We start from the raw sequence: 25801 nt of genomic DNA, 5'->3' as shown, positions 1-25801 counted from the left end.
GATGCCGGAGAATAATTATTGTGTGCTCACACTAGGCCAGCGGTTCTCAATTCCAGTCCTCACGCCCCTCTGCTCTGCACATTTTGTAAGTTTCTCTTAGCGCTTAAGATGTTTGTTCTATTCGAATGTAAAGTGTCTTGCCAAGTGGACATCACAGGATATTACGCCATGATTCCAGTTCGAAACGAACGTACATGTTCCATTCAAAGTGCATTGAAGTGTGTGAGACGTCGATTTAAATTGTATTGATTTACAGATGTATATGATGTCGCAGTTGTCCATGCACAAGTCAGTGAATGAATGTTCCGAAGTGAGGTAAACTTCAACAGATTTCCCCTGCTCAGGGAGTAGGGAGCAATGAACAAAGGGAACAGAGTTCATGCACGGAGCTCACTTCTAACGAACTGATATTCGAATCAGGTCTGTTAACAAAGAGAGACATGCAATACATGCAGAGCAGTGGGGCGCGAGGACTGGAATTGAGAACCACTGCACTAGGCAATCTTTACCCCCAAAGCCTGGTTTGTTTGACTAGTATGATCACTCTGTTCAGCAGTCCATGGCTCGGTTGGAAGAGGTGGGCAAGAGCAGGGTTCAGTTATGTATGCAAAAGCGATAGATCCTCAAAGCAATATATTGTGAGAGGGACGTGTGTTACCATGTCCATATACACTCACCTAATTATCAAATCAACCAATCACATGGCAGTTGCTTCAATGCATTTAGAGGTGTGGTCCTGGTCAAGACAATCTCCAAACTGAATGTCAGAATGGGAAAGAAAGGTGATTTAAGCAATTCTGAGCGTGGCATGGTTGTTGGTGCCAGACGGGCCGGTCTCAGTATTTCACAATCTGCTAAGTTACTTGGATTTTCACACACAACCATTTCTAGGGTTTACAGAGAATGGTGTGAAAAGGGAAAAACATCCAGTATGAAACAGCCAAACTGTTTGTTGCTTAAAATTACTGTAATTGCAAACTACAAATCAGTATGCACGCATGTGGGAAACGCAGAGAAACGCAAGCATACAAACAGTGTTTACCCCCAAAATTCATAGCAAAACAGAAATAAATTTCAAATCAGACCAAATTGTTTCAGTTCGACTCAACACACACACACACACACACACACACACCTGTCACAGCCGGTGTGAAGTGAAGCATAAGCAGCTGCAATTACAAGGTATCGTCCCTCTCTGCCCCGTGTCGTCTGTGGCGCGCGAGTGAAGGGAAAATTGCGTGGGCGCGCCGCCCTGTCACCGAGTGTCACGTGGTGAAATGACTCGTGAGGAAGCAGCCTGTTTTTGGATCTGTCAGCGATTTAGTGTCGCGTTAAGATTGACAGTACAAGTGTGTGTGTGTGTGTTTGAGATCAACCCAAGCCTTCTGCAGTTCATTTTTTCAATCCCAACAATGCATTTTTAAGGACAAAACCTCCATTGTAGAAAACTATTAGCTTTAATGCTAGCAAATTAGCATAATGGAAAGCTATTAGTACTGAGTGTTTTTTTTTTTTTTTTTTTGGCAAGATGCACTGTCTAAAAGATGCCTGTCTAAAAGTTAATTCAAGTGAATTGTTAAACAGACATGCTAATGAAGTACATAGGTTAAAGTAGACAAACAATAGACAAAGCTTCTATAGCATTTATTAATTCTAATATATATATATATATATATATATATATATATATATATATATATATATATATATATATATATATAATACTAATGCTACAAAATTGCATCTGTTAATTTAATGCTTGTGGAACCAGTGTTATTTCAGTATATATATATATACGTGTGTGTGTGTGTGTGTGTGTGTGTGTGTGTGTGTGTGTGTGCTCTTATTTTTGCGACATATCAGGACACAACTCTGTATAATGACATGGGTATGACACAGGTATTACAAGGAGAGGGTGACTTATGAGGACATAACCCATGTCCCCATTTTTCAAAATCATACAGAATGAGATTTTTTGAGAAAGTAAAAATGCACAAGTTTTCTGTGAGGGTTAGGGTTAGGTGTAGGGTTGGTAAAGGGACCTAGAATATACAGTTTGTACAGTATAAAAACCATTGCGCCTATGGGTTTTTCCCTTAGGCTAGTTGACAATAACAACAGTCAAACAATAAAATTTGTATACATTTTAATATCATTGAGATATTATATATATCTCTTAGGATATATATTGCTAAATTTAATTCACCATTTAAATTATTGTGTGCTATTCAAGTGATACCAAACTAAGTTAGTCTATATTCTTCATTATCCTATCATGTCACATCTGTAACCTGCGTGAAAACAAAGGGTTAGTGTTCTGGATCAGCGTGTGTCAATGTTTTCTTTGCACTTTTGTCCCTAATCCATGTTTTGTCTAATGTATTCCAGCATACAGACGTCAGAAACACTCACAATCACATGTTGATGCTTTGAAGTCACTTGAGTGTGTGTTTCATCTTTCATGTCGTCTTTTTGTTGTTTCCCTATATTTTATTTTTTACATTAGTATTTTTCTCTCAATCCCAGTCTTTGTTTGGAGGGTTGGTTAAATCAAGACAACATTCGCTGTCTTTTTTTGATTTATTTGAATCAGATTGATTGTTTTAATGCACCTGACTTCTGACTGATGTCTGAATTGCGTTGCGTGCATGCAGGAAAGAAACAAAAGAAAGAAGCAAATATTACCATAAAATCAGCAAGTCAAATCAGTCACGGGCTTCCTGAGGTTTAAATCAGTTTATTGCAGTTTTAAAATCTTCCTTCACGTTACAGCTATATTATTCTTTCATATATCGCTTAATGGACAGTATTGAACTTCAAATGGTAAAATTAACACTACCAACTCAGACACAGCTTATGTTTTTATAACACTGAAGTTTGAAACTTTGTATAAACTCCATGAATAATTGTATGTTTCCTCACTGCCTGACTAGAGAAGGAAAACTGCTCTTTTTCTTGTAAAACCCCCGGAAAGCAGGGCCGCTCTTCTCTGCTAATTAAATACAAGCTCTGGATAAACCCCTTTCACATAATAGAAAACCCAAATAATTACAGTCTCAGTCAGAACGGATGCATCCTGTTTCACACTTGGATAAAAAAAGCTCCTCAATTATCATTGTTTTTGGTTAGCGTCTAAATATCGAAGGCACTCCCTTCCTGCCCTCTTCCCTGCGGCGTCCATCTCTCTAGCTTGCAATGATTGCCAATTAGAGCAGAAATCAATTTACAGTCTCCATTGCTTAATTGATATCATTATGTTTACTGTAGAATGAATAATTGATTATTGTATCATTACTTCAAACTGTAGTCATGCGTGAAGCACGCCCGGCAGGTAGCCGCCACTAAGAGGTTTTCTCGTTAAAAAGCTGTGATTGTCGATAATTAAGGGTTATCATTATATTCCCACTTCCCCAAATGCTGGCATTATAGATCCAGCCTTCCAAGTCCAGCCTGAAGTTGCACAACCACTTATAGTTTCTAAAATCAGATCTAAATCAAAAACAACGTCAGACATTTATTTTAGAAGAAATAATTTCCTTTTTTTTTAATTCAGATGATATCCATAAAAAGCATCCAGCAGAAATGTTAAATAAATTACTAGTTGACTGAAAATTCATAAATAAAAGGTAAATAATCATTGGATTGCTCTTGTCTCAAGCTGCTCTCTGTAGACTTGTGTCCATGACTAAGTTGTGTTCCAGGTGATTTTGAAATGGTTGTTGATGGTGTGAGATTGTGATGATGCGTCAATATTCAGCTCCTGAGTCTGAGGGAAAGGAAAAGAGAGTTAATCCAAAAAAAAAAAAAAAAACATCTTTTCCAAACAAAATGAAAGCTAAATTTAGCTTTACATCTCTTGCTCAGCAATGGAACATCTGCAGTGAATGGGTGCCGTCAGAATGAAAGTCCAAAACATCACAATAATCTACAAGTAATCCACATCACACCTGTACATCATGTGAAGCCAAAAGCTGCATATTTTTGTAAAAACAAATCCATTGTTAAAGTGTTTTAGCTTAAAACATTTGTTTTTGGCCAAAATATGAGTCCATAATCCATAACTCCTCCTCCAGTGATAAAGTCAATTTCCTGTATTCCTTTCACATCAAAATCTACCAGCACATCCGTTCAGATCTGTTTCGTACTCTTGTTGTTTGTAGACGATGGTTGATCTGTGCATATTTCTCTGCTGATTCAGATGAGGCAACGTTTTCACTGGAGAAAGCAATTTCATGGACATATTTTAACCAGAAACAACAGTTTGAAGTTAAAATGTCTTGATGGATTACAAACATGCATCTTTTCGCTTCTTAAGAAGTGGTGTGTGTTATTTGTGGATTATTGTGATGTTTTTTATCAACAGTTTGGACTCTCATTCTGACGGCACCCATTCACTGCAGAGGATCTACTGGTGAGCAAGTTATGGGATGCTACATTTCTCCAAATCTGTTCCCATGAAGAAACAAACTCCTCTACATTTTTTTATAGCCTGATGGTGCGTACATTTACAGTACATTTTCATTTTTTGGGTGAACTATTCCTTTAAGAGTGCAAACGCGTGTGTGATTACAGACCAATTCAATCAATGACCCCATAATAGCATGATGAAGAAAAATAAAAGATGTTCGAGCGGATCGTTGGGAAACGCCACCTCTGATCTGACATACGCCGCTGAGGGCAAACACACACATGGAGACAGATGGAGCTGCCTTGCCTCTTTCAGACTTATTATGCAGTCTGGAAATACTAAGAAAGATAAATGATTTGGTGTGGGCTGGATCACTAGTTATTCAGATTCACATTCACACAGTTTGTTTGTCACCCCCCCTTCGATTCTTCTCATGACTCGTATAAATCTCAGTCTCTGGAGCTCCAGCCTGCAGTCTTATTAATAGAAATGCTGCGGTCGATGCACATACAACTTTGAAAATACCTTTTTTAAACAGTCCAGGAGAATGTAAACTTCTCTATTTTATCAAGATTAATGTGCATGGGCAAAGTTAGGGAGGACTAGGAAAATATCTTACATATAATATCAACTATTTTACATTTAAATAATTTAATTATTTATAATATTCTTAATTTTTAGGAAAATTATATTTCATAGAAATATTACAATTAAATATTTTTCAATATAAATAACAAGCATTTATACATTTCATATAGTCATATAAATGTAATATACGACGTACTCGGCAAACACAGGGCAAATTTATAGCTTCAAGAACAATCAATTTAAAATGACTAAATGAAAAAAAATATATAAATAAAATTTATACAATTACCTGGTATTTTATATTTTTAAAAATTGCAAGGTCACATGATTTATTTACTTATATATTTTCAATTGAATAAAACTAATAAAATACATATATATTTTTATAGCAGCACTTCGTAGTCCACATGAAAGGTACCATTTTTAATAAGTGTATCAGTGGTTTTGACAGCATGAATGGTAAATTAATGGTAAAGTATATGTCTGCATGAACCCCACCTCACCTCAGAGTTATATTTGAAATCCAAGTTTGCATCAGGTTTCCCATCCACCTCCATGGTAACCTGAGTGACACTGCTTGTTACACCCCAAACCCTCACGACACCCAGGGTCAGTCTGTCAGCCTCGGCCAGCCCATTCATAGAAAACTCACTGGTAAGAGTGCGCTATAAACATAATCACACAGCACAGCTGTTACACACACATGCCCATTTACAAATAATTAGTGCTGACATTAAAACATTCTGATACATTGAATGAACATATGACCCATTTCTTAAGATTCTCTCACTTAGATATTACTAGAACAGAATGAATAATAACAGAAGGTCGTTGTTTCAGTATTTATGTAACATCTGCGGCGAGACAACTCAACCTAGCTGAGTCTGACCTCGTTTTACAAACAGTTCTCAACTCCATAGGGCCGTGTTTTCCCCACCGCTCAAATAATCTCAGCACATACAGTACGCCATCAAACCCACAGGACGTCCAGAGAGCTCTGACCTGGGCCAAGTGGCCTTGAGCTGCTAAAGCATGAAACAGTTTTGGATCTGGATTTGTTTATAAATAGAGAGTGGCCACAGATGTTTGGCTTCAAGTCTGATGGACAATCTTGGACTCCCTATTGGTTCTAATGACCACAGTCCAAATAAATCCCGAAGAACTGTACACTGCACTTTTCAAAATATATTAACTTACATCAAACACAGAGAAAGATGTCAAGAGGTATTTGCCATTCTGGACAGTATCTGTGAGGAGAAAGAATAAACAAGAGGAGAGGAACCACTATGATAAATGGTTTTAGAAGTATCTACATAAAACTAAATAACAACATACACAGGTAAATATATAAATATATGCTTTCAGAACAGGGTTTTACTGATTGCATTGCTGATTAGACTTTAAAATAAAATACTGTATGTTACTATGATAGTATTAACTATGAGAAAATTAAAATGAAAAAATCCAACACAGGCTCATTGGTTTCTTTGCTAAACTCCAAAAACACGACTATAATATACTTAGAATTCACTGCAGTTTTGAACTAAAATGAAAACCACTGGCAGTAATTCTCTAACAACATTTATTATTTTTCACACAAGTTACAAGAGCAGAATAATGGTAAATCAAGACATTTTTCATGTGTTTCTTTGCACAATACTATTTCATGACCCCCAGAATGCTTTTACCATAGTGCATGATGAGTGCAATGCTGTCCCGGGTGTGCTACAGAGCAAGTTTACAACATCAGCAAATCCATATGGAGCTGGTTAAGTGTCAAAATATTTTATTTTAAGTATATATATATATAAAAAAATAGTTTTTTATCTATTTTATTAACACTTTCATTAAGGTTTAACTTTGGTGTTAGTGTAGGTGTTGTCAAACGCAACAGAGCATGAACCTTTTAGTGGAACTTACTGGACATTTAAATTCTGAACTGCCACAATATGTGCAACCAAGAACCAATGTTGCAAAAGTTAGCTTTGTATGTTTTTGATAATGATGAATGCAGCTTTAGCACTACTCCCTGAACATTTCATTTTTAAAGTGTAACAAAATGCTGCAACAAGCAATGTAATTGTTGTATTCCCACATATTTCCAGTGAAGCGTGTTAAATAAATCATTAATGGAATTGGAAACATCAAGCGGAGTCAAACCATTAAATTCCCCATGATTCCCATTCCTACGGACACACGACCACACACAACTCACCGATTCCCTCTCCATCATCCCAGAACAGGGATCCCTTTGCTGCACCTCCATCATTAAGTGCAACAATCAGACCCAGAGTATTCTGACGACTACAAGAAAAAAAAAAAAAAAAAACACATTATACAAACATACAACTACTCACATTTACATAATATTAATTATTCAGTGTTCAGGCACTTGCTCATCTTGATAAACAACAGTGTTAACTCTTAATATAGGAGATATTAGAAAATGGGGATATAAAAGAAAACTTGACTGTTTTTGGGGCAAGAAGCCTATGCAAGTAAAGCAAAACGGCCCATTGAAGAGGTATTAACACAGATGCAGCATCGCTTCACCTGTAGTGCGTGTTGTTCTCTGGTTTCTGCCAGGGAAGAATGTAGCCTGCTCTCACATGTAGGTTAATTTTCTCTAACGGCGTATCCATATCCACAAACTCTCCTACTGTTCTTATAGCTTTACCCTGGATGATAAATCACATACAAGCAGATAAGAAGCTCCAATATATAGAGGACAATGTACCGCAGGCTGAATTTGTTTCAGAAGCTAGTTTCATTATGACTGGTTGTTAAACTGAATTGAAAGCTTACTAATAAAATGCTTACTTGCATGTTGGTAAAATGCTTACCGTGTGGTAATCGTACCAGACGCCATTTGGCAGGTATCCCTTGACCACAGTGACGCCCTTCACAAAACAAAATGAATGAGAAAAAAAAAATCATAAATAATAACCCAAACAATAATAAGAACTATTTCTTAGTATATCCTAACTGGCTGAATATACATACACACACGAAATAATATGAATACTAAAATACAAACATACTTTTAACTATGTTTAAAAAAAACTATTTTGATATTAAAATAAGTAATATAATTGAAATGCATTAATTATGTAGTATAATATTAGTATATGCACAACATAATAAATAATAATAAATTTACATTATATATGTAATATAGCCAGGGTGTTTCATACCGGGTCCAGAGCAGGTGTGATTAGAAGAGCGGGACCCCAGAGGAACTGTTTGTCAATGCCCCAGGTTTTTTCATCTGTGACAAACCTACAGTACAGAACACAGTGCTGAGAACATCATCCACTCAACACTGTACAGTTCATGAGGGAGAGAACAAAAAATGAGGAGCAGGGAGATATAGAGAAAGAAATGAAAACATGTAGAGGTTGAGATGCTGAACAAAATAGATGATTCCGGAAGATGAAGGTTAGACGGGTCAGAGTAGTGATATCGAGATACAGTAATATAAGTCCAATACAGACACAGAGCATTTGCTCCAAGTTCTGATTAGTCATTCCCATGATGCTTTAAGGGAAATGTAATTGAAACGAGAGGATGGACTTAAAATAGTGTCAGAAAGAAAATATCGTGTAATGAAGATATATTTGGAAGGAGCAGGACATGAATGAAGGTCTTAAAGAGATGTTTCACACAAAAAGGAAACTTCTGTCATCATTTACTCCCAGACCTCGTTACATTCACAGAACTTCCTTAACGTTCTGGCAAAGTTCTCTCATAGTTACAAACAATTTCTTTAAGTAACGTCAATAGAATGTTTGTTTAAATCTGTGTTGTATTTAATAATGTTCTCTAAATGTTACCGAAAAACATTGTATGACTCAAAGATGAAAAAGGGTTCTCAAGCATCAAAACAATAAAAGTATAACACAGCTTTATTTATTTTTTTCAGACATTAGAATGCACCCTGTTTAATTTCATTTATTTATTTTTCTGAGCATTCACTAGGTCTGACCCATTTGTCAGCAGCAAGTTTTTAATAATTTACAATATAATAAATTTGATATGTTCACTGATTATTATTACTGTTATTTTTTATAAATGTATTTTAACATGTGAAGATCAGAATAAAGATGTTGTTTCATTTGTATATACATATGTTTGTTATGCTGAATGCAGTGGAACATTATTTCTTCCATATTTGGACATGTTATCTCCACAAAAGTTATTTGAAACATTAAAGTAGACACTTTACATGATTTAAGATGCTGTCTGCATTTATAATAATCCCTTTTTTCTTAATGTATTTGATGCAATCTAAAAAAAATGTGACATCTCATATTTGACTCATACACATTTTTCATGTTTTAGTAGAATTTTTCTGAGTTTTTAAATGAACATTCAAAAGTAACATTCGCACAATGTTTGCAAAATTCTAAAATGGAATGTTCCCTTAATGTTTGCATAACCGAGAAGAAACATTTCTAAAATGTTCAAAGTCACTTACATTTTTTAAACTATTCTTTCTTTTTTATGGTTTTGAAATTGTATGAGGGTGATCAAATGATTTTCATTGGTGGTTCAACTAAATGATGGACACTTACTCGTGCAGCATGGGTCTGACCACAGTGTTTCCGTGCACGTGGGCTTCATACATCAGTGTGTACAAATATGGCAGGAGGGTGTAGCGAATGTTCAGCACATCACGAGACACCTCAGCAAACTTCGGTCCCCAGGCCACGGGATCCTGTCTCTGTCAAACATCACAAAACTCATCACATCACACTCATTCAACACTGTTGAAGAAAACCTGAGTTCTCATGCAAAGATCACTCCTCCTTCCTTGCTATGTAAATGCTAGGATAGTTTTATTATTTATTGTAATATATATTTTAAAAAGTTTAGTTTTGAGCCTGCTCAATAATTGTATGGAACTATTTTATATACAGTTGCTTTTCAACAATATTTATAATGTAAATTTGAAGTGATTGGATTAAATAAATTAGCATTTATTGAAAAAAAAAAAATTAATAATAACAATAATAGCATACTTATCACACACACACGCACACACACACACACACACACACACACACACATATATTTAGAAATTTATGCATTTAGAAGACGCTTTTATCCAAAGCAACTTACAGTGAATCCAGGCTATCAATTTTTACCTATCATGTGTTCCCGGGGAATCGAACCCACAACCTTGCGCTTGATAAAGCAATGCTCAACTGAGCTACAGGATCAATATATATGTTTTTTTTTCTGGAGTATATATAAGCATTAGAAATGTAACGGGTAGTTATTATCAGTATTTCAATAGGTATTCATACTTTGCATTATCTCAGTAACTGATTTATTTATGATCTAGCTGCAAGCAGATAGATCTGGAACAACACCACGTGTCCTGCATTATGCATTGTGACACTATGGGAATAAATACTTTAGCCCTGAACTATATTTCCTATTTGCACAATCCAAATCTGTACAGCTGTGTCCCGTTGAATCCAGACATAACTGCACACCCCGTTCATCATCTGTGCCCGGGCGCATGTGTGTTTGTGTGTACAGACTGAATATTAATCGTCTGTCAGACAGAGCGAGGCTGTGGCCTGTGTGTGGGTCTGAGTGCTATTAAGAGTCGTGGGTGAGAGTTAATGTGCTCACAGATATAAAGGTGAACTATATCTGATAATTATTTCTCAAGTGCCACACGTTCACAGGTCTGACCACTAATGCATGCGTGCTAACACTTAAACATGAACTAAACACTTTATGAAGTGAGAACTCCTCTCAGTTTCTATATGTTATTCTTAGGCCTCAAAAAGGCTCCTCTAAATATCCCTAAAACAATCTGCAATGAGATATTAAAACCTTATTTTCAGAGAATGATTCTTGAATAAAACTATATTTAGTCTTGTTATTCACCTGGTTATGGTTAAAATAAGTAAAAAAATAATAATAATAATAATAATATAATATATATGTCATTGCCTCAAAATAAAATACTCTCTAAACAAAATTTTCTGAAAATTAGCCTTAATATAATATGCAACTAATCTTGCTCAAATGATATTTAAATGAGCTTAAAACTGGAAAACACAAAGATGCTCTTTAAGAAAAAGATTTTTTGCATTAAAGGCTTTCAGCGTTCAAAAAAATAAAAAAATAAATACAATAAATACAAGACTATATATAGTAAGTATTTTTGTAGGAAATAACATTAATATTAACAAGTAGCCAAGTTTATTTTTATTTATTTATTTATTTATGTATTATTATTATTAAACAAACATACACAAATACTGAATTACTTATACACATGTGTGTAAGGGGTAAATGTATATCCAGCCGGTTGTTATCTCAGAATAAACCCGACAGAGTGATCAGGACCACGACATGAAGCGTCAAACTAAATGGAAATTTAAGGGAAATGGTTCAGTCAAACCACTTATTGAATTATATTCAAATCCTTAACTCGGTACTAAACAAAAGCACTTTTACAGCTTCAAATCTTTTTAAGTGAAAGTGACGTTACCAAGTATGGTGACCCTTACTTGGAATTACTGCTCTGAATTTACCCCATCCAACATGCACACACATGCAGCAGTGAACACACACACTGTGAACACACACCCGGAGCAGTGGGCAGACATTTATGCTGCAGCGCCTGGGGAGCAGCTGGGAGTTCAGTGCCTTGCTCAAGCGCACCTCAGTCGTGGTATTGAAGGAGGAGAGAGCGCTGGACACTCACTCCCCCCACCTTCAATCCCTGCCAGTACGAGATTCAAACCAACAACCTTAGGATTATGAGTCCAACTCTCTAACCGTTAGACCACGACTAAGCTTTGCACATCAGCATTTGGAAATGATCTGCCATTCTTCTTCTCACCTCTCAAGCTCTGTCAGGTTGGATGGGGGCAGACACACGTGTTCAGGTTATTCCAGAAATATTTGATTGGGTCAAGCCCAGGCTCTGGCTGAGCCACTCATGGACATTCACAGAGTTGTGTATAATCCTCTCTAGGGACATTGTCCTGTTGGAAGGTGAACTTTCTACCTACAGTCTACCTTAGGTTTTTTAATGATATGAACTAGGTTTTAATTAAGACTTTCTCAATATTTTGGTTCACTGAGCTTTTCTTCTCTCTGAGGAGCCCCTCAGTCCCCACTGCTGAAAAACAGCCCCACAGTACGATGCTGCCACCAGCCAGCAACAATAATAATAATAATAGTAATGGCAGCCTAAGCAAACAGACTGAATACTGTTGGTTTATATTGTTCTTACCCTTCTGACCTCTAGAATATTTAGTATTGTCCCCTCTCTCACTCATATAGTGAAAACCCCTTCTGCTAATGTAATGGGGAAATCTAATGTCTCTGTGTTAACGTGTTTGACTAAACTAGACCTTCCTCCAGTTAGAGCCAACTGCTGCTCGCAGACAAAAATCCAAATTATTCCAAATGTACTGCCTTCTGACTGGAGTGTAAGAATTATGAGCCACGCTGCAGAAGCCCTTCTCTCTCTGTATCTCTCTCAGCTGGCAGAACATAAGAACATTTGTACTGGCAAATGACTGCCAGATATTAGGAGCAAATAAGGTGGTCTTTCTGAATTTCTTTCACTGTCTGTACATCTATCATTTACACCCCCACCAGTTTGTCTTGCACTTGAACTTGAACACACAGTTTTAATGAAATAGGTGGTTGGAGCTGACAATCTCACAATATTCTGCAAAATCTTCTGCTAAAGAAATACTTTTCATAAGTATGTCAATTTCTTGATCTTGTGGAAATGATCTTGTTTACAATTGGAAAACATAGACACTTTTTAAGAAAATATAATTAATTTAAACAATTTAATTCTTTTTTTATTGTTTCAACAGAAACCAACTTTAATTGCTTGGACCTTAAGTGCTGTTTTTTAACAATATTAATCATGAAAAATGCTATTCAAATAAATTTCAATATATATATATATATATATATATATATATATATATATATATATATATATATATATATATATATATATATACACACACACACACACACACACACACACACACACACACACACACACACACACACACACACACACACACACACACACACACACACACACACACACACACACACAACAAACATTTTTTACATTTAAATTGATAACATTAAACATTTTCCAGATTATTTACTTTATTTATTTACTTAAGTTTTGATTAAATTTAATTTATTTCATTTAATATTTTCTGTTACTATTTCTGTGTAAAATGTAAATATATATATATATATATATATATATATATATATATATATATATATATACACACACACACACACACACACACACACACACACACACACACACACACACCACACACACACACACACACACACAAAATTTTTTACATTTAAATTGATAACATTAAACATTTTCCAGATTATTTACTTTATTTATTTACTTAAGTTTTGATTAAATTTAATTTATTTCATTTAATATTTTCTGTTACTATTTCTGTGTAAAATGTAAATATATATATATATATATATATATATATATATATATATATATATATATATATATATATATATATATATATATATATATATATATATTAGTTATTTGCCAAAACATAATTTCTTACTTTCATTTAATTTTACTTGATTTACTAAAATAATTACAATTAGCGCTGAAATTAATTAATACAATTAATAAAAACTACAGCCATGAACCATAATTTGCTACTTCCAGTGCTAGTCAGAGCACATAAGGTAATTATTAATATTAGTTCATTTTCCGCAAAATACTTTGAATGCTTTAAGTAAATTTATTCAACTTTTAGAAGAACACTAGATGACACAAAACTGATTACATGAAGTCTCTGTAATTCATTATCGGACCTGTCTTTGTCTCTATCCCTTAGAAATACAGGCCACCTTGACACTCTCCATCCGTTTGTCTCTGGATGACCTTCCATTTGCCTGCATAGCCACATTAAAGCTAATGACATCTTGGAGGGGTAATTACAGCAGCAAGGGGACGTGCAGGGATAAACACGTCCGGCGCGGGGTAGAGGCCAGCTGAGGACAGTCTCTTATTGAAACTGTCATTGAGACATGCGGAGGACACATCCACACCGGAACAAGTGAATGACTCGGCAGAACACCAGCAGAAAATGTCGCGCAAACACTGCACTGCACTTTTGTTTTAATAAAGCCCTCTAAATTCCCTGGTCTCTGGCAGTGCATGTCGAATACCAGAATTAATACATCTCATGCTATTTTAAAAGCAATTTTATTAGCATTTTTGCTTCTGTGTTTTATTCTAGCCCAAATCCCAAAGGAATATGCACATATAATATTGCACAAATGTTTTTGCTTTTGCTTTTTCGCCAGTTTTATTGAAAAAGACAACTAAATGATAGGGAGCAGATAGCAAACGCTATGTCTTTGACCCCAATTTCTGTCATAATTTGCAGCAAATCCTGAAGGACTGTAATAGAAATTCTCATATGACTGTAACATAACACAAAACAAAAACCTGATCTTTTAGTTTCCAATACCCTTTTCCAAAAGGACTGTCATAATTACCAACAAGAAAAATAAATAAATAAATAAATAAATAAATAAATAAATAAATAAATAAATAAATAAATAAATAAAATAAAAGGATAGCGAGGGTTATTTACAGAAATACTGACGGATTTTACAGTTCCTTCAGTTTCTCTACAAATGTTCCTTTAACAATTCAGACATAATTCCAATACAATAAAATAAGAATCCTGAAAATGAAATAAAATAAAAAATTGTAACTTAAATGAATAGTAAATTAAATATGTTAATTAATCGTTTATATTAAGTTTATTTTGTTTGAGATTAATTTAAATAAAAATAAAATAAAATAAAATAAAAATAAATAAATAAATAAATAAATAAATAAATAAATAAATAAATAAATAAATAAATAAATAAATAAATAAATAAATAAATGATCTGTGCACATTCTTTTAGTATTATTAGGCTACATTTCCACTCCAAATACTATTTCTGTTTTCCCGTCCTTTGTTTAATCACTCTTTTAGCAAAGCCGTTTCTAAATGACTGATGCCCAGGAGGGTTCTGAATAACTTTGAGCATTTAATTATACCCCACATATATCTGTTAGCAACGAAGCTGCCACGTCCACTCACTGAAGAATTTTCCCCACACCATATCGATCTCTCTCACTCCCCGGGCTTATTGGATTTTTGTGACAGGTCCCAGCACTTGCAAAGGTCACATTTTAAACAAGTGCCGGAGTGAATACCTGACAGCCCACCTGTCTACAGATGCCAGATATTAGTCAGAGGCCGCGTGGGAGGCCCTTTTCAATTGCCGCTGTGTGTTTTGGAGCTACTGTATGTCTCAGTGATCAGGGATCATTTTTTTACTCTCTCAGGGCGTCATACAGACAAGCGTTCATGTAGGAAGTTGTCATCACTGCTCAGTCATTGACATTATCTTGTTTCGCCCTGTGTTTTGATGCCCGTCACTCACTGTCACTGATTATCAGGCTTAACACCATACAAGGCTCAATTAAGGTCCATTTCTCACTGTTTGCTGTAATGGCCCCACATGTCCCCTGTCACGTCCATCAACTTTCTGAGCATGATTAGGATTAATAAAATCAAAATTGCTTGGTGAAATTGTCATAATTGTTGAACTGTAAATAATAATAATATTACAATAGTACAATTTCTTATTAGGTTAATATTTTAACTTAGTAATAATAATAATTAATATATATATATATATATATATATATATATATTTATTTATTTTTTTGTTCTCTCACTTAAACACTAATTTCTGTATTTTACAGTAGTAATATATCTTTAGTTTAATATTTTTTTAATACAAATAATTATATTATTTTATATGCATATTTTGAATTTTTAATCACGTTTTTTTCTAATAATATTGTATACCCCTACAAACTAGCCCATCATAGTTAGAACTGTGTTCTTACTGGCATATTGATGGTGTTATGATTTCTGGAGAACGGATAGAAAGCTCCAAGCTGCATCCAGCGCAAGCACATCTCATATTCAGCAGTGTTAAAGAAGCCGCAGATATCAGCCCCGGTCTGAAACACAAGCCAAAACGCAGAATGAGAATGGAAAAGAGACATAGAGAGACAGAGAAACACAAATATAGATCTCTGTAAAAGCAGGGCCACAAGAGCCAACTCCAAAACATTAATAAATAAACTCTATAGGCAGTATAATGGCTGCGTGCTAGTGTAATGTACCCAATTTAACTAAAAACATTGTTTGATAGGAAATAAAGCACAAATTGAAAATCAATAGCAAGTGCTGCAGCAGGGCGAGGAATGCACTTACGTAAGGGATGCCAAATATGCTGAACTCCATCATGCCTGAAAGACAGAAAGAGGGAGGAGTTTGGTTTTACTGGCCTGTTTTAAGAAGTCTCTTTAATAATCTGATGCAAGGTTATGTATCTTGCTGTCCTGAATTTGATGAAGTTCTGTTGTTTTCAGTTTAGCACTTGGTTTTCTGTGTTTTATCCCCTCTTGCATATCTCTGCTTTCTTTTCTTTAACTCTTGCACCATATTTAAAATAAAATTTCAAAACATTTTTGATGCCTCTTAAGACCAATACATTGAAATTACATTGCAAAACTTTCCCTTTAAGTATACGATACCATGTATGTGTATATATATATTATATAAACACTATAAATCAATTACTTACCCTAAATATTTGAACGATAGCGCATACTGAATATGAGCACTAGCGATGCTTATCTTCCCACAAATGAATAAACACATACCTATGATGGACTTCAGAAGCTGGTCCCAGGCGGAGTAGTTGTCTCCCAGCCAATGTCCAGCCCAGCGTCCACTAGACGGGTATGTTGAACGGGTAACTATGACACCTCTCTTTCCAGTTGTACTAAGCAAAGCACTGGGAAATACACATACAAAATAAAAAATAAATCAGGATTTAAAAATCATTCCAGAACAACTAAGTAATAAAATAATATTGAATACAGAGGAACAGAAAACTCACTCATAAGTGGGTTTTGTGTGAGCCCAGCCGTACAAGTTGTGGACATCATAATGTTTGACGCGTGTGCCGTCAGCCAGGATCTGCTCGCTGTTCATGCATAAAGTCTTGTGCTTTAGACCTCTCTGCATGGACTCCAGTGCTGGGTAAAGTCACGCACATCCCAATTAATTCTGGATGTAAAATGCTAGATAGAAGTGTAAATGTTGCCCATTGTGCACTCATTAGGAACTTACGGGGCATGTATGGAGGATCTTCTAAATCTTTATTCCCTAGACAATTTTCTCCAACGGTGCCATGCACAAAACTGGCCGGCTCATTCATGTCCTACAGAAAGCAAAACACAATGACAAGGTTATGATTCAAAGAATGCAAAGGAGAAAACTGTGAACTTATGCAAATGAATGCATAAATGTTTTTGCACAGCTTACCATGACTTTGTCAAATAGGACATATTCCATAATCATCAACAAGATTTCAACAACATTCCTATGAATCTATCAATTTGCTCAGAATTCTGAGGTATTTATATATACAACAATGGCATGTAATGGCACAAATGTGCTCAAAAAATATATTTTACAATATTTTTTCATAAAACTGACTGCTTACTTGTTTGCTTACCCCCAGTAAAAAAGGTATACATTTAAATGCATTCTTTTAATACTAAGTGTAGTTTAAACCTATTAACATATTTACTGATGTATCACTCACGACTTACTGATATGAAAATTATAAATAAACTTATTTGGATTACCACTACTGATGAGGACTGTATGATCTGTGAATAATATCAAATATGTCTTTAAATTCAAGATATTTAATTGCAATAATTCCACTTAAGCACAATCAGATATACTTCAATATATCTTAGTTGTGCATTAATTCCAAAAAAAAAAAAAAAAAAAAAAGTAGTTCTTCCAATTTAACAGACTTTAAGTATACCAATTTAGTATACTAAAAGTACAATTGCAGGGTATTTTATTAAGTACTTAAATATTTAAATGTCTTTGTAGTATACTTGGTTAGAAATAAATGTATTTCAAATAGTTATTTTTCATTAGGTACATGAAACTGTATGATTAGACAGAAGTTTCTGTCTAATCTTTTATAATTGAAAACAAAATATGCAGTGGTATGTTTAATGACAAAAATAGTTTGTAGAAGCCTTCAATACAGTTGGTAAATATTTATATATATATATATATATAGGGGGCGGTGTAGACATAGTATCAGAAAAATATTTGCACTAATCTCATTTTTCATGTTATCTTCTTCAGATTTGAAATAGAAACTCATGAGACATGTGACTTTCAACCAAAACATTTTCTAGATTGCTCCAGGACTGATTTAATGTATTCTTATATTAAAAATCATTTCGGTAAAAAAGTTTTCAAGTCACTTCAGTGTCTATAACTTTTAATATGTTTGAGGATTATCAAATCTGGTTGGTAAAAAGTAAAGCCCAAAGGGTCTTCTTTCCAAAGACACCAAAATTATGTGTGTAACAAACATAAGTAAGGAACTGTTACAATTTTAAGTTAACGTATTTTTCAGAGTATAAGTCGCACCCGAGTATAAGTCGCACCAGCCAAACTATGAAAAAAGGTGTGACTTATAGTCCGGAAAATACGATAGTTAGGGCACTTTTACCTGTGAATCCCATAATGGGGGGTGCTGGCTAACATGTTAATATCTGCTAACACTTTATTCTTATGGTCCTCCAACACTTTATTGACTGTTAGTAACTTTGCAAGTAGGCTATATGTCAAGTTACATTACTAACTATATTTCTAACAGTCTTCTAATGAGAGCTAGTTGATATTTGCAAAATCATAAGAGTTAGTTGGCATATGTATTAGTTACCTATAGTTATCAGAATGTCTAATAGAAATAAAGCATAACTTTACATTTCTTTGCTTTTCACTCCAGCATGAAAATGAACAAGACAAAGCACTCACGATCCAGAGTCCGTCGAACTTTATGATGTTGTTGTAAAAGTCTTTAATCTGCTCTCCCCACCACTCTGCTGTACTGTTCTTGAAGAAATCAGGGAACGCTGCGAAAGCTCTGAATTGCTGAGAGTTGAAAGGAAACAAACATTATTAGAATTGCTGCAGGTTGGATGCAGTGGTTTAATGATCACTACATGCATTTTGGATATTACAGTAGTGCAAAATGCAAATTTGTTTAAGTATTAATGCGCTGGTTCACTTCTGATCTGTTCTCATTGGCTGTTGGTGTGTCTTCTACATGCTGATTGGCTGATATAATAGTGGGTGATATAGTATAACACTATTGTGTGCTAATTGACCGGTGGTCGCGGTGTCTTCTTCATGCTGATTGGTTGATCGTATCTATGATGTCACCTTCATCTCTCTTGACTGCGTTTGCAATTATAGCCCATTGTACTGATAATTTCTGGATGAATAGACTTGGATGGGGTGGACAAGAGAAAAGATGTCCAGTTCACTGATTAAAGAGAGATAGAAAGAGTGTGATTTATAGAGATAATGAAGTGAGAGAGGCAGATACCTCTACTTGAGTATCCCAGTCCAAAGAATTGTCCACAGTGATATTGGGATAGTCAGGCCATACCTATAACAGACAGAAGACTTTGACAAGTCTTACACTGTACATTGATGAGTTGATTTATACACATTTTAATTTGCCTATGTTCGTAGAGCTTTTTATACAGATGCCAATGTTTTTTTTTTTTTTAGGTTGGATAGAATGTGTAATCTCTGACCCAGTTTGTTTGCTGGCTTCCATGACTGCAGTATGCTTTATTTTACACCAACTGGCAACCTGGGGTGCCAAAATACTATTGGATGCATTGGCAGAGGGTAGAGTCACACAGACCAAAAGAAAAGCAGACATTCTGTCACATTTAATATTAGAATACCCGACTGATGTGCTGTTTTTCAAAGAAAAATGTATGTGAACTTGCATGTTTCCTCAATTTCTGCAAACATATTATGTTATTTTATGCTTTAGTGCATTCAAAAACTTGCATTCTGCACATTTAACCTCATTTAACGTCAACTCTTAATCCTACAAATGTGCAGAATCTAATTTGAAAATAATCTTCATTCACCCTTTTGGAGATGATGTTCAACTTCTCACTAAAGTACATATTTATTAATTCACCTTCCAGTAGTTATTCCCTTAATAAGACTAAATTAGAAAAAAAAAAAACATAATGACAATATCCTTGTTGCCAATGACATCATTTTTGGAGGGCAAACAACAGCACAATTAGTTTTGAGAATTTGCAATTGATTTGATGATCAATGCCGTTTTTCTTTTTTGTATCATTTGGTTTGTTTCATTATAAAACATCCATCCTGAAAACATCCCAAAAAAAAAAAAGTAAAATGGTATGACAATATACAACTTCAAAAAATGCTTTAACTGCTAACTGTCAAACCCTCAGTGAGCAATGGCAAACTTACTGTATTCCTGTGCTAACAGGCATAGATAATTGTTTAGATAATTGCATTACACTTTTTTTTAATTAACAACACAAGAAAATCAAGCTACAGATGTACTGTTCAATGTTCAAAGTTCAATGTACTGCAGAACACGAAGTGCCTCAAACTAGTGCCGCAGAGCAGAGCAAAATATTCTGTCAACAAAACTATGAGGCATTTACTCAGAATCAATATATGTTCCTCTTCCTCCTTGTGTTTGTCATACCTTCCCCCACACAATGTCATTGCTGAGCTCAGGAGGCCACTTGATGAAAACGTCTTTTTGAATTCCGGTCTCAAATGCAGGGTAGGAGCCTTTTGTCTCATTGCCCGCTATCGCCGGGTCCTGAAACATACAAACAAACAAAGCATGTAGTTCTGGTACAGAATACATTTCTCTCTATGCTTCTGGCTAGAATAAGAAGACAGTACTGATGTCAGACTACATCGATCGTTCTGTTCTCATTACAGTTACCATTTCATGGAAACAACTTTGTTTTTCCCAGTAATTGAGAATAGTTTGTACCAGGATGAAGATGAAACGCATTCCCTCAGCTCTCATCTGGTCCACCAGAGTAGGTAGTCCTTTAAAATTCTCTTGGTCCAGCGTAAAATCCATCTGCCTCTCCATGTAGTCAATGTCTGCATATTGCACATCCTTTAAGGGATCAAGGGTTCATTATTATGATTATTAAACTTAAATGTAAACTTCCGAAGTGACTGAGAAATTACTAAATAATGCCTTTTGGTTAGAAACAAAATGAATGGTATTATGTTATAAGCAGCTGCTATGCATTTGCTAAGGTGTTCTGGGTGCTGGGGATGGGATACTTTCACAATATGTTCACAATTACTGATCAGATTCTAATTAATGTAACTGATAATTTCACACACACACACACACACACACACACACACACACACACATGTATGCATACAATATTTTATAGTCCTACAATTATATAACTCTTAAGCCAAAAAAAAAAAAAAAACACTGAAGAAAAAGTAATATTATATATCTTAAAAACACATTGGTATGCACAAACACAAATTTAAAATTTAAAGATTGTGAATCATCTCCTTTAATTATAGAGAAAAAAATAATAGTTTCTCAATATTACATTTTAAAACTATAAAAAAAAATAATTGTAAAAAATAATTAAATAACATGAGTAATATGAATAACTGATTTTTGTATTAATAAAAAAAAAAAAAAACACTACCCACTAACTCATTGTGAAATAACTGGCTTTAATTTATTAATTATCAAAGTGTCTTCATCATTGGTTTTGTCCATTCATAAGCTGCCAAGTGTAATTTAGTTCCAAGATGATAAAGTTCCTATATATTTCACACCTACACTACATATTCCAGACGAGTACAATACTAAGATTTAGAGGTTTGTTCAATCTGTTAGCACAAACTATGTGCAATTATAAATACCAATGGTGTTTTTCTTAGAAGAAACTTCTAATAAAAGGACCATGAAGGCATTTTTATGAACTTTATGAGTCGGTGACTCACTTCATTTACCAGTTTAAGTCTTATTATAGCTACGGAATGTTAATTTTTTATCATTCAGGTTGCACGTCCCAGCAAAATAACCGGTTGAGGTATTTAAAGTGAGAAACAATATTCCTGAAGTTCTAATGCAAGTTTTGAAGGTCGTGAGGGTTACGTAACTGTGTGATTGTTGTGTTCAGAAGGAGACAGAAAGACACATGCACAAACTACAAGATGAGATTCTTACATAAGGTATTTGAGCTGCTTTCATGTCTCTGTAAAGATCTGCGATCTCTGTATCATTGGAGTAGCCGTAGCGGCAAAGCTGGAATCCGAGCGACCAGTAGGCTGGAAGAACCGGGCGGCCGATCATCTGTCAGACAAAACGCACAAACCGTGAGAAAAATATTTGACATTTTATGCAAATACATTTTAGGACATAAATATTCAAGTGGCTAAAGAGAATCTAATAGCCCCTTCTGTCTATGTGACAAGCAAGCTTCCTTTAGATAAATATTTATGTATTTCATTTATGCATGTGAGTTTTTGGATGTTATTTTGTGTGTGTGCTTAGATTGAGTACACTTTGGGCAATGAGGCAGAGAGACTCCAGCTGCTAAACCTCATCAAGCCAGGAAACACACACACACACACACACACCTCAGTGTACTGCTGAACAACTTCTTCTGGAGTGGGTCCCATCACCATGTAGAAGTCCAAGATACCTCCGATGGTGTGGTAGGTCAGAGTGGGATTAGGCTGGAAGGTCACATCTAAAAGCAAAACAAGAAGAAGAAGAAGAAGAAGAAGAAAAAAACTATTTGTTTAAACACCTACACTTACAGTCAGCAATAGTGGATTCCCTCTTAAGCTTTTATGACAAACAGCACACAGTTTATAACAATGTTTACAACTTAACACACACACACACACACACACACACACACATATATATATATGTATGCATATGCATCTCAAATTAGATTTTTTTGAAAAAGCTTTTTGTAACTTATTTCAAAAATGAAAAAAAAAAAAATTTTAGATTCCTTACATGTAAACTAAAACATTTCAAAAGTTTATTTTTTTCAGCTCATGAAACTCAAAAATAAAAAAAATAAATATACAAAATAAAAATAAATAAATAAATACATAAATCAATAATTAAAAACAAGGATTTGCAAAACAGAAAAGTTCAAGTTCTTTAAAGTATGTTCATTTATGCATTCAATACTTAGTTCCCTTAGGACAAACTCATTGGAACGGATCCACTGTTTCTCATCTTTCTCTTGAAAAATATCCTATAGAAAAACCACTTGGAAGTGTTTTTGGCACTTTGGGCAGGTGCTAAAGTCCTGCTGGGAAAATAAATCAGCATCTCCATAGCTTGCCAGCAGATGGAAGCATAAAGTGCTCAAAAATCTCCTGGAAGACAGCTGCATTGACTTCGATAAAACACAATAAACCAACACCAGCAGAAGTCATGGCACCCTAAAATTCAAGCAACTTGGATTCTGTGCCTCCCTAGTTTTCCTCCATACTCCTGACCTTGATTTCCAAATGAAATGCAAAACTACATTTTTTTTCCTGGAGAGAGAACTTTGGACCATGCACTGAGTCCAATTCAGTCTACCACAAATTGGACTTTACCACTTTACCACCTGTAAAGCCTAGCACAAAGAACAGCCATTAAAAATCTCCATGTGGACTTTTCCAATGTGGATTTTATTTTTTTATTTTTTCTGTGACTAAGCGACTAATAAAATTTTGGTCGATTAAGCCTCTTCTGTCTAGTCGACTATTATGGGACAGCTCTAAAAAGAAATGTCAACACAATCAATAAAACCTTCAAGTCATTTCAGAGGTCTATAGCACTTCCATTTCTGTGTCATTCTGTATGCGTTGAAGCGTTAAACACATCTGCATTCAAATCGGAGGGCACTACTTTGAAATTCTCTGGGTAAAGTGAACCACATCAAAGCTATTCTCCTGCTGCGGTTCTCAGGATGCTCAGGATTTACTCGACTGCCTGTGCATTTGTGTTTATGTAAGAATTAAAATGTGTGTGAGCGTTTGCGAGACGGCGGTTGAATGCAGAAGACTTTCTGAGAGCACAATTCTGTTAAAAACCCTATCCAACAGCACCATTATATGTAAGCAGCTCAAGAGAAACTCCTGCAATAAGCATAAGCGTTCCTCACACTAAAGCTCAATGACAGCCTCTCGCCTCTGATAAATAGCGTCCGCTCTAATCACGACCTTAAGACCTGCTGACAAAACTCACGCCAGCATTGGAGCCAGTAAAAGATGGACTTATTTGTTCCAATGCTAAAGATGCAGCAAGTGGCTGACTGATGACATTTAGTCTCATAAATAGACAATAAAAACATTGTTCCCGGAGATACTGTGCTGCCCTTTACATAAAAAGAAATGTGAAGGGCACATACAATTTTGTTTTTTACAACTTAACTGACTTACAGAAAAGTCTGGAATGTCTTTGTTCTGTTCTACAAAAGTTTTTTCTCGATTCTCTCCAATGCATTCTGTGATTGTCATCTAAATTAGGTATTTTGCAACATCATAATATTTCTGTTGACCAGTTGGAACAGATTTTGCACCAAAAGCATGCATATGCTGCTCTGTCTCTATTTCAAAGTATCCATATATATAAAAAAATAAAAAATAAATAAAATAAAATAAAAAACTGAAATCAGGGTAAATTGTTTTTTTTTTTTTTTGGTCCAGGTAAAACACAAATGTTTTGTGTGTTTGGTTTCACTCACCCATAGCATTGCTGTTGAGCAGGAGGACGCCATGAGCATTTTTGGATTTCTCCAGTCCCATATAGAAAGGATGAACTCCATAACTGTTCAGCTTATACTGCAGATGGGGAGAAAGAGATTAGAGTTTGAGTTTGTGATGCGATTTCAGTTGTTCTCAGTGTTAAACAGACAATTAAGTGTTAATGAGAGATTTTTATTGGGCTTAAAGGAAAGAACCCTGCAAATTTTAAGCATCATTACTCCAGTCTTCAGTGTCCCATGATCCTTTATATATGATATATATATATATATATATATATATATAGAGAGAGAGAGAGAGAGAGAGAGAGAGAGAGAGAGAATGTAGTCTATTTTAATAATGTACTGTGAATTTTTTTATTGTTAATGTGTAAATATGTAATATATGTGACCCTGGAGCACAAAACCAGTCTTAAGTCGCCGGGGTATATTTGTAGCAATAACCAAAAAAACATTGTATAAGTCAAAATCATTGATTTTTCTTTTATGCAAAAAATTGGTAGCACTTTATTTTACAGTCCTGTTCCTCATGTACATACTATGTACTTATTATAGTAATTACAATAACTATGTAATAACTAGGTACTAACTCTGAACCTAACCCTACCCCATGTAGTTACCTTGTATTACCAGAACTTTCTTAGATAAATACACTGTAAGTACACTATAAGTGCATGTTAGTACACGTAAAATAAAGTGCAACCAAAAAATCTTTATGATATTAAGTAAAGATCACGTTCCATGAAGATATTTTGTAAATTTCTTACCATAAATATGTAAAAACATATTTTTTGGTTAGTAATATTCATTGCTAAGAACTTCATTTGGACAACTTTAAAGGCAGTTTTCTCAGTATTTGATTTTTTTGCACCCTCAAATTCCACATTTTCAAATAGTTGTATCTCGACCAAATATTGTCTGATCCTAATAAACCATACATCAGTAGAGTTATTTATTCAAAGTTATTTATTCAACTTTCAGATGAT

At 34.7% G+C, this 25801-nt stretch overlaps 1 protein-coding gene across 1 annotated transcript in view; it reads right to left on the bottom strand.

The window, feature by feature from the left end:
- Positions 1 to 2721: 2721 nt before the first annotated feature.
- LOC127977688 (sucrase-isomaltase, intestinal-like) overlaps positions 2722 to 25801 on the bottom strand; it is a 52604-nt gene continuing 29524 nt past the window's right edge. The window contains exons 29-48 of the mRNA XM_052582688.1: positions 24798 to 24894; positions 22678 to 22790; positions 22265 to 22390; positions 21041 to 21172; positions 20741 to 20860; positions 19577 to 19639; positions 19003 to 19119; positions 17278 to 17368; positions 17045 to 17183; positions 16806 to 16939; positions 16354 to 16388; positions 15981 to 16097; positions 9571 to 9719; positions 8191 to 8275; positions 7840 to 7896; positions 7550 to 7674; positions 7212 to 7300; positions 6194 to 6243; positions 5500 to 5661; positions 2722 to 3766 (exon numbers count right to left, since the gene is read on the bottom strand). Coding sequence (XP_052438648.1) covers positions 3686 to 3766; positions 5500 to 5661; positions 6194 to 6243; positions 7212 to 7300; positions 7550 to 7674; positions 7840 to 7896; positions 8191 to 8275; positions 9571 to 9719; positions 15981 to 16097; positions 16354 to 16388; positions 16806 to 16939; positions 17045 to 17183; positions 17278 to 17368; positions 19003 to 19119; positions 19577 to 19639; positions 20741 to 20860; positions 21041 to 21172; positions 22265 to 22390; positions 22678 to 22790; positions 24798 to 24894 — 2082 coding nt within the window. The 3' untranslated portion in view covers positions 2722 to 3685. The remainder of the gene's footprint in view (positions 3767 to 5499; positions 5662 to 6193; positions 6244 to 7211; positions 7301 to 7549; positions 7675 to 7839; positions 7897 to 8190; positions 8276 to 9570; positions 9720 to 15980; positions 16098 to 16353; positions 16389 to 16805; positions 16940 to 17044; positions 17184 to 17277; positions 17369 to 19002; positions 19120 to 19576; positions 19640 to 20740; positions 20861 to 21040; positions 21173 to 22264; positions 22391 to 22677; positions 22791 to 24797; positions 24895 to 25801) is intronic.

The sequence above is a fragment of the Carassius gibelio genome, chromosome B18, assembly GCF_023724105.1.
Source record: "Carassius gibelio isolate Cgi1373 ecotype wild population from Czech Republic chromosome B18, carGib1.2-hapl.c, whole genome shotgun sequence".
NCBI lineage: Eukaryota > Metazoa > Chordata > Actinopteri > Cypriniformes > Cyprinidae > Carassius > Carassius gibelio.
The sequence above is the reverse complement of the archived record's forward strand: the minus strand, read 5'-3'. Positions and strand labels throughout refer to the sequence as shown.